At 38.1% G+C, this 13,732-nt stretch overlaps 1 protein-coding gene across 2 annotated transcripts; it reads left to right on the plus strand.

Moving 5' to 3' along the window:
- The first annotated feature begins 401 nt into the window (after positions 1-401).
- On the plus strand, positions 402-7,153 carry LOC144039873 (ankyrin repeat and SOCS box protein 2-like). 2 transcript variants are annotated; one of them, XM_077553599.1, is made up of 9 exons: positions 402-644; positions 1,756-1,866; positions 2,086-2,255; positions 2,615-2,770; positions 3,535-3,777; positions 3,842-4,013; positions 4,226-4,808; positions 5,264-5,417; positions 6,450-7,153. In XM_077553599.1, the coding sequence occupies exons 1-9, from the start codon at positions 409-411 to the stop codon at positions 6,584-6,586; spliced, it is 1,962 nt and encodes a 653-aa protein (XP_077409725.1). In that variant the 5' UTR covers positions 402-408; the 3' UTR covers positions 6,587-7,153. The 2 variants fall into 2 exon arrangements, with proteins under 2 accessions (XP_077409725.1, XP_077409724.1); XM_077553598.1 differs by lacking the exon at positions 402-644 and having other exon boundaries at positions 690-1,866; positions 4,226-4,800.
- Positions 7,154-13,732: the final 6,579 nt, after the last annotated feature.

Raw genomic sequence — 13,732 nt, forward strand, 5'->3', positions numbered from 1 at the left:
ATATGGATGTGTAATAATAATAATAATAAAAAATAATCATAGCGGTAGTCCTTCCTTACTCAGCACCCAAGAAATAACTTGTCAGTGTTAAAAACGGTTGGCGAGATGCCGACATCAAAGACACATTGTTGCGCTTTCAAGGCTCCGGAAGACTTCCGTTTTCCTCGTCATGATGACTGTCCAATACTGAAGTGTGCTCGAAGGGGGCGTACGCGACCCGGGGCAAAAGGTCACGTGCTGTAAGACGAGAAGCGGCTGCTAAAAAAAGAACGGCGCCGCTCGCAGACGACACACGACTCTCAACAACAACGTTGAAACAACGGTGAGAAATGTTCTCCTCTTGACATTTTGTGTGCGCGTCACAAGGTTGAACTTGTTGGATGGTTCTTTACGGGTCTCAGCGCCATCATGGCGGCCGACACGGCGGGACTGGACGATTATTCGGAGTACGGCGACCTGACTGACGACGAGCTGCTGCAGCTCGCCGTCCAGCGCAGTCTGGCCGACTCGGCGGCCGACGCAGGCCGGCGCGGCCCGCAACCTCCCCACCTAAAGGTCAGCAAAGTTCAGCAAGCTGCACCCGAGCAGCCAGGCCCCGCCCACTACAGCTCGCCAAACCCGCCGCGCCAAAAGACTCCTGAAGTGTACGTATCGCCACCTGCCACACAAACGTCATAAAACATTTTTTTCTGTTGCCCTTTAAAAAAAACAAACCAAAAAGTCATTTCACTCCAGAATGAGGAATTCAAAGAAAATTCATCTTAAAAAAAAATGCATTCTATTTTGTGTTTTTGCTGACTTTGTTTGGTTTAGATTTAATTTTAATTTTAGAGTTTGTTTCCTTGCTTTCCTTCAACCTCTGTTGGTTCGTTCCATCAGATTAGTGGAGGACCCGAGCGCAGGGAGGAATCTTGAAAATGAAGAATTCTAAATTAAGAAAGTCATCAAAAACTCAAGGTTCAAAGAAACAAAACCCTGAACATCATTTGAGTGTTCTTGGTCAGAAAACAAAATGTACTCATATAGCAAGGAACCACTGCAGCTCTAAAAACAGTTGGGTCCAAAATAACCCAAATTAGGTCAAAAACTTTTTGGGTTGTTCAATTAACCCCAAAACTTGGCTCAAATTGATAACCCACAAAATAAGCACAAATCGGGTTGCTTTGTGGGTTATTCATTTCATTTTACTCAACTTTTTGGCTAAATAATTTTTTTTGGGGTAAGCTCATTTTCACCTAATTCATTTAGGTTATTCAATTTACCCAAAAGGTTGGGTCAAATAAAATATTAATAACCCCCCCAAAAAACAACAAATTGGGTTGCTTTGTGGCTTATTATTTAGTTTGACTCAACGTTTTGGGTTAAATAACTCCAAAAGTTAGGTTGGTTCATTTTTCGGCCAATTCATTTGGGTTATTCAATTTATCCAAAAAGTTGGGTCAAATAAAATAACTCACAAAAAAAAGTTTGAAAAAAATTTGTTTAATAACTCAAAAAGCTCAATTTGTCTTATTTTTGAGCCAAGCATTTTTTAGAGTGTAGGGCCCGCCCCCACCCGCCCTTTCGGCGCGCTGCACGCTTGCTCTCCGTGATGTCATCAGCAAATGTGAAGGGATGTGATGATGTCTACGCGCCAAAGTGCATGATGGCTCGGTCGCAGTTTGGGGCTGGATGGCTCGCACCCGGCTTCGGCCCAAAGCCACCAAAAGTAGAGCAGGACTAAGCCAGGCTCTCCTGTGGTGTGTTGAGTTGCAGACAAACTTTTGAGGGCAGCGTCAGCCGTTTCACGTCCGGCGCTGGGAAGAAGATGTTGGCTTATCGCAAATGGGACGGCACTTTGGTCCACGTCACGCCAGAACTTCAGGAGTATGTCTGCTCCTGTACCCTAACCCTACACCGACCCTTCAACCTAAACCTGCACCCTAACCCTGGCCACCGAGTCCCAATTTGAGGACTCTGCCTGCTCCTGCACCCTAACCCGAATCTTCTCCTTAGATAGCGCCCTAACTCTTAATCCCTAATCAGATCAGGTGGGGTCATGGGAAGTCAGGGGTCACGTGTGCATCTGTTTGCTGTGCCGGTCAGGGAGGAGGAGCCCCTGTTCCAAGCGATCCGCGCGGGCGACGTGGGCCGCCTCAAGGCTCTCATCGCGTCTTCTCGAACCGACCTGATGCCGCCCAGCAAGCCCGGCTGGCTCGCCATCCATCAGGCGACGTGGTTGGATCAGGAGGCCTGCCTGAGGGTCCTCCTGGCGGGTAACGCGCTCACCGCCGCGGACAGCAGGCAACGCCACGTGACTTGACATTGGACGTAAGACGACAAATCAGGACCCACTGAAAGAAACAGACACAGCTGGACTTGACGGCAGTCACTGATTGGTTGACATTCGGAGCAGAACTGAAGAGAACCGGTGGAGATAGAGCCAAAACAAACGGACTGGAGTCGGTGCCTTTATTTTTGACCACGAAAAAAACATCGACAATGAAGGAGCTTTACGATGCTAAGAGCTAACATGCTAGCCAGCTGTACGATGCTAAAAGTTAACATGCTAGCCAGCTAAGCTATTTTGTTTGTGTTCCCGATGGGCCGGCGACTCCGCGTGGGCGCAACTCAGCCCAGCCGGGTTTGGTCAACAAGCGGACCGAGCACGCCGAGACGGCGCTGCTGCTGGCGGTCGACAGGGAGCTTCTGCCGTGCGCTCGACTTCTGCTGGAAAATGGCGCCGACCCCGACGCCCCCAATCGGGATCACGAGACTCCGCTCTACAAAGGTACGGAAACAGCCGTCTCGTCGGTTGTCGTCTTACTTTTACTCCTACACAATAACCCCCAAATTGGGTTGCTTGGTGGGTTATTCATTTAATATTAGCCAACTTTTTGGGCTAAATAATTCAAAAAGTTGTGTCAGTTCATTTTTCATCCAATTCATTTGGGATATTTAATTTACCCCAAAAGTTTGGGTCAACTCAAATATTAATAACCCACAAAAAAACAACAATATGGGTTGCTTTGTGGGTTATTATTTAATTTGATCCAACGTTTGGATTAAATAACTCAAAAAGTTTGGTCGGTTCATTTTTGACCAAATTCAGTTGGGATATTCAATTAATCCCAAAAGTTGGGTCAAATGAATAACCCACAAAACAAGCACACACAAAAAGGTTGTTTTGTGGATTATTTTTATTATTATTATTGTATTTTAATCATTTATTCATTTAATTTGTTTAATAACTCAAAACATTGGGTCAGTCCATTTTTGACCCAATTTGGGTTATTTTTGATCCAACAAAAGTAAAGTTACTGAAAAATATGCAAATGTAAATTTTTTGGATCTTGTTTTGTTTTTCTTATCTTTTATGTGATATTTGAGTTCATCGCTTTGATCTTGTGAAAAGTCGAAAATAAGCGCGAGCTTCTTCCTTTTCGGTCTGTGTGTGTTTTCTTTTTTATGACGGCCCTGTGTGTGCTCTTTTTTCCCCCCTTCTTTTATGACTGACCCAAATCAATGGTATTCATTGATCGCTTGCTACGGCAGCCTGCGAGCGGGACAACCCCGCGCTGGTGGCGCTCTTGCTCAATCACGGAGCGGCGGTCAACACCAAATGCTTCCAGGGCTGGACGGCGCTGCACGAGGCGGCGTCCCGCAACGTGGAGATCTGCCAGATGCTGTTGAAGGCCGCGGGAAAACACAGCCCCGTGGATAAATACGGCATCACGCCGTTGTTCATCGCCGCTCAGAGCGGCCAAGTGGCGCCGCTTCGCCTCCTGCTCAGACACGGTAAGTCCCTCGGACCACGGCGGACCAACGTGTCCCGCTTCACCCTTTGACCCCTTGACCCCAGGTGCAGACATCAACAGCCAAGCCGCCGACGGAGCGACGGCTCTTCACGAAGCCGCTAAAAACGGGCACGTGGAAATCGTGGACTTCCTCCTTTCCCAGAAAGCGGACGCCAACATTACAGGAAAAGCCGGACTGTTGCCGCTTCACGTCGCCGCACGCAAAGAAAACGAGACGTGAGCCTGCGCAGGACACACCGTTGGGTTATGTTTTTGGATTACCCGAACCCTGACTAGTCCCGCAAAAAAAAATGGTGGGCCAGGATAATAATCATTAAAAGGAAGTGCATTGGCCCCAAAAGATCAATAAACATCAGCCCTTCGTAGCAGATGGCGGGAAGAAGTTGCCAATGTCCGTCCGGCAACTTCCTGTTTTCTTTCTTTCCCAGCATCGTGTCCATGTTGATCCCGGCCACCAGCAAGGCCAGAGTCCGCCGCACCGGCATCAGTCCGCTCCACGTGGCGTCGGAGCACAACCGCGACGGCGTGCTGGAGACGCTGATCCGGGCGGGCTTCGACGTCAACGCCCAGCTGTGCGAGGAGCGGCGCCGGCTGTACGAGGACCGGCGCAGCACGGCGCTCTACTTGGCCGTGGCCAACTACAACGTGGACAACGTCCGCTCGCTGCTGCACGCCGGCGCCGATCCCAACCTGGACGTGTTTGGGCCGCTGCTGCTGGCGGCGAGGCAGGGCTGCATCGAGAGCGTGACGCTGCTGGTGGAGCACGGCGCCGACATCAACGCCCGCATCGCCACCCACCCCACCACCTTCCCCGCCATCTTCATGTTCTCCATGAAGTACCTCCCCATGTTCAAGTACCTGCTGGACAACGGCGGCGACGCCCTCTCCTGCTTCCAGTGCGTGTACGGGAGCGGCCCGCATCCGCCGCTTCAAACCAGCAGGTCGCACCCGGGCCACCTGGAATACTCTGAAGAACGGCGGCCGGCTGGTGGCGTCACAACAGGTGTTCAGGTGATGGGGGTGGGAAAACCTTCTTAGGCCGCTATCTTGACTTGCAACAATTCATTGATGAATGCACAACTAATTCATGATCGAATCAATTGATGACTACTTTGATCATCAATCCAGGCTGGAGTTCAGTCCGGACTCCAAAAATGTTTTTGTGATTGTGATTGAAATGTGATTTGGACTCAGACCTTGTAAACTCGGTCCTTTGTGACTCAGACTTAACTTAGACTCGATAAAGGGGGTCTTAATTAAAGGCCTGTCATCATTTAATTGTTTAAAACCTTTGAGCCATTGTTGGATTTCAAATTGTCCAAATCTTGCCATTTCAATCTCTCAACTGTAAATGTCTGATTTCTGCAGTCAGCAAATTTTTTTGGAACGCAAAAAAAAAGATTTCCAGTATTGGTATCGACCTCAGCAGTCAAGCAAGCAAGTGTCGTACGTGTGCGTTCCCGCAGTTCTGCGAAGTGATCTCCGCGCCCAGCATCAGTCGGTGGGCGGGGCCGATCATCGACGTGCTGCTGGACTACGTGGGTCACGTGACGCTCTGCTCGCGACTCGTGGAGCATTTGGACAGCTACGACGACTGGAGCGTCATCAAAGACAAAGCCGGTGAGCCGCCGGAAAACAGACGAACCCTCGCTGTGTCCAAGCTGCCGCGATATGGCGCCAACTACTGGCGAGGAGGACTTACTGATTTTTTTCCTCTTCTCTTTACTGCGCTTCTTGCCCTCCTTCACCACTTGTTCCTCTCCATCAACTCCCTGCACTTCCCTTCTCCCCTCCACTCTTTCACTGATAATGTTGCTCATCCTCAATCTGCCGACACTGAAATCCATCACATCAGCGGCTGCAATGTCATTTTGCATCCATTTCATTTTCAATGACCGTATGGTAGTTTAGCGTACCCACAATGCACGACGCCGCTACCCATAATGCACCGTGCCGTCGCACTTTGCCTTTTCTTTCAACTTCTTTAAAGGGACATTCAGTGGTCCCCAGCGCCATCTAGTGGTCAAAGAATAGCAATGGAAGCAGGCAGGAGCGCGCGCACTGCGCTGGCTCAGCATTTCTTCAAGCCTGCCACCAATAGAGATCCTGATGTCGACGTCACGTGTCCCAAAATGGCCGTTTGCGCAACCATTTTGGTAGAATAGGAAATGCATCTGCCGCTTTGAGTAAACGGCAAACGCCACGCTTGAACAATGATTGACAGCTGTTAACTCTTTGACTGCCAGACGTTTTCAGAAAAGGGATGCCGTGGGTGCCAGCCGATTTTAAGCATTTTGACTGATCTTTCAAGGTCCATAGAAAAGTATGTGTTTGGACTATGGAAACACACATACTACCAAAAAAAGATTGGACTCTCATCTTTCATCAGGAAAAAAAAGTTTGTTTCTACCTTATTCCGTTTTTCAGTAATCCACAATAGAAAATGGTTAGTTTCACCTCTGTTTTGAAACAAACGTCTTTTAACGTCTTTGGCACTCCTCCATAGGATTTTACTAAACGTTATTTAACGTCTTTGGCAGTCAAAGAGTTAAGAATCAGCGGTAGTTAACGAAAACTAACCAAAGAACGAAAGCTGAAATTGCAAAATTAGGAAAATGAAAAGGAAAATGCATTTTGTGATTTTGTGCGCAGCGTTGCCGCGGTGCCTGCTGCAGTTGTGCCGCATCCAGATCGTGCAGCTGGTGGGGCGGCGGCGCTTGAAGCACTTGGCGCTTCCCGGGAGACTGATCCGCTTCCTGCTGCACCAGGAATTTTCTGTGGGTTTGTGACGCCTCGCTCAACTTTCCTTCCGCTTTGGGATTGGTTGGAGATGCGACGTGGCCGGAGAAGGCCGAGTCGTGTCATCGTTCAGCAGATGATTGGCAGCTTGGCATAGCCGTCGCGTGCTTGATGCTAACATAGAACGGGAAACTCCATAGGCAAGCGGGCTAACAATTAGCATCTATCGTCTTGCAGCGTTGAATATCGTAAACGGCCCCATTCGAACCAAGTGGGACAAAAACTCTTGATCTATTTAATAGTTTTATTACTGTATGTTTTCATAAATGATATTATATCGTCCCAAAATAAACTTCCTAGAAACTTTTTGGGGGAGGTTGGAACCACTTGATGGCATTTGCATTCATTTTAGTGGGGAAGGCTCATTGGCAATGTGTGCGCTTTCATTGAGGAGTGTGTCCATGAAAGAAATTCAACTTGTGTCTCAAGTCACTGCTGTAGTTTTTTATTTGACAATTTTGGATTATCACCACGTCCTTCCTGACAGCTCTCTGTGGGAGTTCTCAGTAGCAGGAAGTGATGTCATCATAATAAACACATTCCTCTTCTAACACCAACTTCCTGTTTTGTGGAACTTGATCATCATCACGTTCATTTGGTGGAAAAACAACCATGTAGTAAGGCGATTATTTTTTTTTTAAACGACCATGTAATGCGTTTTTTTTTTTTATAAAAAAACACCACGTAAGCTGTTTATTTTTATAAAGTTTTTTTTTATTTTATTTATAAAAACGACCATGTATAATAAGGCGTTTTTGTGTTTTTTTATTAAAAACAACCATGTACTAAGGTGTTTTTTTTAGTTTTTTTTTTAAATGAACATGTAGTAAGGCGTTTTTTTTTTTAAAAAAAACACGACCATGTATATATAGTAAGGCGTTGTTGTTTCCCTTTTTTTTTTTTTTTTAACGACCATGTATGTATTTTTTCATAAAAAACACGACCATGTATAGTAAGGCGTTTTTGTTTCCCTTTTTTTTTTTCCCCCTTTTTTTCATAAAAAAACGACCATGTATAGTATGGCGTTTTTGTTTCCCTTTTTTTTTTAAAACATTTTCTTCGTTTTTTTCATAAAAAAAACACGACCATGTATAGTAAGGCGTTTTTGTTTCCCTTTTTTTTTTTTTTCATAAAAAAACACGACCATGTATAGTAAGCCGTTTTTGTTTCCCTTTTTTTTTTTTTTTCATAAAAAAACACGACCATGTATAGTAAGGCGTTTTTGTTTCCTTTTTTTTTTTTTTTTCGTTATTTTCATAAAAAAACACGACCATGTATAGTAAGGCTTTTTTGTTTCCCTTTTTTTTCTTTTTTTTCCCGTTTTTTTCATAAAAAACACGACCATGTATAGTAAGCCGTTTTTGTTTCCCTTTTTTATTTTTTTTTCGTTTTTTTTCATAAAAAAACGCGCCCATGTATAGTAAGGCGTTTTTGTTTCCCTTTTTTTTTTTTTCGTTTTTTTTCATAAAAAACACGACCATGTATAGTAAGCCGTTTTTGTTTCCCTTTTTTTATTTAAATTTTTTTTTTTTTCATAAAAAAACACGACCATGTATAGTAAGGTGTTTTTTTTTTCCCCTTTTTTTTTGAATTTTTTTTTAAATGACCATGTATATAGTAAGGCGTTTTTTTCATAAAAAAACGACCATGTATAGTAAGGCGTTTTTTTTTCCCTTTTTTTTCCCCCGTTTTTTTCATAAAAAACACGACCATGTATAGTAAGGCTTTTTTGTTTCCTTTTTTTTTTTTTTTTTTCGTTTTTTTCATAAAAAACATGACCATGTATAGTAAGGCTTTTTTGTTTCCCTTCTTTTTCTTTTTTTCTCCGTTTTTTTTCATAAAAAACACGACCATGTATAGTAAGCCGTTTTTGTTTCCCTTTTTTTATTTTAATTTTTTTTTTTCATAAAAAAACACGACCATGTATAGTAAGCCGTTTTTGTTTCCCTTTTTTTTTTCAAAAAAAACCACGACCATGTATAGTAAGGCGTTTTTTCCCCTTTTTTTTTGAATTTTTTTTTAAATGACCATGTATATAGTAAGGCGTTTTTTTCATAAAAAAACGACCATGTATAGTAAGGCGTTTTTTTTTCCCTTTTTTTCCCCCGTTTTTTTCATAAAAAACACGACCATGTATAGTAAGGCTTTTTTGTTTCCTTTTTTTTTTTTTTTCCGTTTTTTTCATAAAAAACACGACCATGTATAGTAAGGCGTTTTTTTTTCCCTTTTTTATTTTATTTTTTTTTTATGTTTTCATAAAAAACATGACCATGTATAGTAAGGCGTTTTTGTTTCCCTTTTTTTTTTTTTTTTCATAAAAAACGCGACCAGGCGGTTTTTTCCCTTTTTTTTTGATTTTTTTTTAAAATGACCATGTATATAGTAAGGCGTTTTTTTCATAAAAAAACACGACCATGTATAGTAAGCCGTTTTTGTTTCCCTTTTTTTTATTTTTTTATTTTTTTTTAATTTTTTTCACAAAAAAACACGACCATGTATAGTAAGCCGTTTTTGTTTCCCTTTTTTTTTTTGTCGTTTTTTTCATAAAAAACACGACCATGTATAGTAAGGCGTTTTTGTTTCCCTTTTTTTTTTTTTCGTTTTTTTCATAAAAAACACAACCATGTATAGTAAGCCGTTTTTGTTTCCCTTTTTTTTAAATTTTTTTTCTCGTTTTTTTCATAAAAAAACACGACCATGTATAGTAAGGCGTTTTTGTTTCCCTTTTCTTTTTTTTTTTTTTTTTTTTCATAAAAAACACAACCATGTATAGTAAGCCGTTTTTGTTTCCCTTTTTTTTAAATTTTTTTTTTCGTTTTTTTCATAAAAAAACACGACCATGTATAGTAAGGCGTTTTTTTCATAAAAAAACGACCATGTATAGTAAGGCGTTTTTTTTTTCCCTTTTTTTTCCCCCGTTTTTTTCATAAAAAACACGACCATGTATATAGTAAGCCGTTTTTGTTTCCCTTTTTTATTTTTTATTTTTTTTATGTTTTTTTCATAAAAAACATGACCATGTATAGTAAGGCGTTTTTGTTTCCCTTTTTTTTTTTTTTTTTCATAAAAAACGCGACCAGGCGGTTTTTTCCCTTTTTTTTTGATTTTTTTTTAAAATGACCATGTATATAGTAAGGCGTTTTTTTCATAAAAAAACACGACCATGTATAGTAAGCCGTTTTTGTTTCCCTTTTTTTTATTTTTTTATTTTTTTTTAATTTTTTTCACAAAAAAACACGACCATGTATAGTAAGGCGTTTTTGTTTCCCTTTTTTTTTTTTTTCGTTTTTTTCATAAAAAACACAACCATGTATAGTAAGCCGTTTTTGTTTCCCTTTTTTTTAAAATTTTTTTTCTCGTTTTTTTCATAAAAAAACACGACCATGTATAGTAAGGCGTTTTTGTTTCCCTTTTCTTTTTTTTTCTTTTTTTTTTTCATAAAAAACACAACCATGTATAGTAAGCCGTTTTTGTTTCCCTTTTTTTTAAATTTTTTTTCTCGTTTTTTTCATAAAAAAACACGACCATGTATAGTAAGGCGTTTTTGTTTCCCTTTTCTTTTCTTTTTTTTTTTTTTTCATAAAAAACACGACCATGTATAGTAAGGCGTTTTTTTCATAAAAAAACGACCATGTATAGTAAGGCGTTTTTTTTTCCCTTTTTTTTCCCCCGTTTTTTTCATAAAAAACACGACCATGTATATAGTAAGCCGTTTTTGTTTCCCTTTTTTATTTTTTATTTTTTTTATGTTTTTTTCATAAAAAACATGACCATGTATAGTAAGGCGTTTTTGTTTCCCTTTTTTTTTTTTTTTTTCATAAAAAACGCGACCAGGCGGTTTTTTCCCTTTTTTTTTGATTTTTTTTTAAAATGACCATGTATATAGTAAGGCGTTTTTTTCATAAAAAAACACGACCATGTATAGTAAGCCGTTTTTGTTTCCCTTTTTTTTAAAATTTTTTTTCTCGTTTTTTTCATAAAAAAACACGACCATGTATAGTAAGGCGTTTTTGTTTCCCTTTTCTTTTTTTTTCTTTTTTTTTTTCATAAAAAACACAACCATGTATAGTAAGCCGTTTTTGTTTCCCTTTTTTTTAAATTTTTTTTCTCGTTTTTTTCATAAAAAAACACGACCATGTATAGTAAGGCGTTTTTGTTTCCCTTTTCTTTTCTTTTTTTTTTTTTTTCATAAAAAACACAACCATGTATAGTAAGCCGTTTTTGTTTCCCTTTTTTTTAATTTTTTTTTTTCGTTTTTTTCATAAAAAAACACGACCATGTATAGTAAGGCGATTTTGTTTCCTTTTTTAAAAAAAAAATTTTCTTTTACATGGTCGTGTTTTTTATGAAAAAAACGCCTTACTATACATGGTCATTTAAATAAATAAAAATTTAAAAAAAAAGGGAAAAAAAAACGGCTTACTATACATGGTCGTGTTTTTTATGAAAAAAACGGGGAAAAAAAAAAGAAGGGAAACAAAAACGGCTTACTATACATGGTCGCGTTTTTTATGAAAAAAAAAAAAAAAAGGGAAACAAAAACGCCTTACTATACATGGTCGTGTTTTTTTATGAAAAAAACGCCTTACTATATACATGGTCATTTAAAAAAAAATTCAAAAAAAAAGGGGAAAAAAACGCCTTACTATACATGGTCGGGTTTTTTATGAAAAAAAAACGGGGAAAAAAAAAAAAGGGAAAAAAAAACGCTACTATACATGGTCGTGTTTTTTTATGAAAAAAAAAAATTAAAAAAAAAAAGGGAAACAAAAACGGCTTACTATACATGGTCGCGTTTTTTATGAAAAAAAAACGGGGAAAAAAAAAAAAGGGAAAAAAAACGCTACTATACATGGTCGTGTTTTTTTATGAAAAAAAAAAATTAAAAAAAAAAAGGGAAACAAAAACGGCTTACTATACATGGTCGCGTTTTTTATGAAAAAAAAAAAAAAAGGGAAACAAAAACGCCTTACTATACATGGTCGTGTTTTTTTATGAAAAAAACGCCTTACTATATACATGGTCATTTAAAAAAAAATTCAAAAAAAAAGGGAAAAAAAAACGCCTTACTATACATGGTCGGGTTTTTTATGAAAAAAAAACGGGGAAAAAAAAAAAAGGGAAAAAAAAACGCCTTACTATACATGGTCGTGTTTTTTTATGAAAAAAAAAAAAAAAAAAAAAAAAGGGAAACAAAAACGGCTTACTATACATGGTCGTGTTTTTTTATGAAAAAAACGAAGGAAAAAAAAAAGGGAAACAAAAACGGCTTACTATACATGGTCGGGTTTTTTATGAAAAAAACGGGGGGGAAAAAAAAGGGGAAAAAAACGCCTTACTATACATGGTCGTGTTTTTTTATGAAAAAAAAAATTAAAAAAAAAAAGGGAAACAAAAACGGCTTACTATACATGGTCGCGTTTTTTATGAAAAAAAAAAAAAAAGGGAAACAAAAACGCCTTACTATACATGGTCGTGTTTTTTTATGAAAAAAACGCCTTACTATATACATGGTCATTTAAAAAAAAATTCAAAAAAAAAGGGAAAAAAAAACGCCTTACTATACATGGTCGTGTTTTTTTATGAAAAAAAAAAATAAAATAAAAAAAAGGGAAACAAAAACGGCTTACTATACATGGTCGTGTTTTTTTATGAAAAAAACGAAGGAAAAAAAAAAAAAAAAAGGGAAACAAAAACGGCTTACTATACATGGTCATGTTTTTTATGAAAAAAACGAGAAAAAAAAAAAGGGAAACAAAAACGCCTTACTATACATGGTCGGGTTTTTTATGAAAAAAACGGGGGAAAAAAAAAAGGGAAAAAAAAACGCCTTACTATATATACATGGTCGTGTTTTTTTATGAAAAAAAAAAAAAAAAAGGGAAACAAAAACGGCTTACTATACATGGTCGGTTTTTTTATGAAAAAAACGGGGGGAAAAAAAAAGGGGAAAAAAAACGCCTTACTATACATGGTCGTGTTTTTTTATGAAAAAAAAAAAAAATTAAAAAAAAAAAGGGAAACAAAAACGGCTTACTATACATGGTCGTGTTTTTTTATGAAAAAAATGGGGAAAAAAAAAAAGGGAAACAAAAAAGCCTTACTATACATGGTCGTGTTTTTTATGAAAAAAACGACAAAAAAAAAAGGGAAAAAAAAACGCCTTACTATACATGGTCGTGTTTTTTTATGAAAACAAAAAAAAAATAAAAAAAAAGGGAAACAAAAACAGCTTACTGTACATGGTCGTGTTTTTTTATGAAAAAAACGAAGAAAAAAAAAAAAAAAAAAAGGGAAACAAAAACGCCTTACTATACATGGTCATGTTTTTTATGAAAAAATCGAGAGAAAAAAAAAAAGGGAAACAAAAACGCCTTACTATACATGGTCGTGTTTTTTTATGAAAAAAAAAAAATTAAAAAAAAAAAAGGGAAACAAAAACGGCTTACTATACATGGTCGGGTTTTTTATGAAAAAAACGGGGAAAAAAAAAAACGCCTTACTATACATGGTCGTGTTTTTTTATGAAAAAAAAAAAAAAAAAAAAAAGGGAAACAAAAACGGCTTACTATACATGGTCGTGTTTTTTTATGAAAAAAACGAAGAAAAAAAAAAAAAAAAAAAGGGAAACAAAAACGGCTTACTATACATGGTCATGTTTTTTATGAAAAAAACGAGAAAAAAAAAAAAGGGAAACAAAAAAGCCTTACTATACATGGTCGTGTTTTTTTATGAAAAAAACGGGGAAAAAAAAAAAAGGGAAACAAAAAAGCCTTACTATACATGGTCGTGTTTTTTTATGAAAAAAACGAAGAAAAAAATAAAAAATAAAAAAAAAAGGGAAACAAAAACGCCTTACTATACATGGTCGTGTTTTTTTATGAAAATTTAAAAAAAAAAAAAAAAAGGAAACAAAAACGCCTTACTATATATACATGGTCGTGTTTTTTTATGAAAAAAAAAAAATTTAAAAAAAAAAGGGAAACAAAAACGCCTTACTATACATGGTCGGGTTTTTTATGAAAAGAACGGGGAAAAAAAAAAAAGGGGAAAAAAACGCCTTACTATACATGGTCGGGTTTTTTATGAAAAAAACGGCGGGGGGGAAAAAAAGGGAAAAAAAACGCCTTACTATA

The sequence above is a fragment of the Vanacampus margaritifer genome, chromosome 19, assembly GCF_051991255.1.
Source record: "Vanacampus margaritifer isolate UIUO_Vmar chromosome 19, RoL_Vmar_1.0, whole genome shotgun sequence".
NCBI lineage: Eukaryota > Metazoa > Chordata > Actinopteri > Syngnathiformes > Syngnathidae > Vanacampus > Vanacampus margaritifer.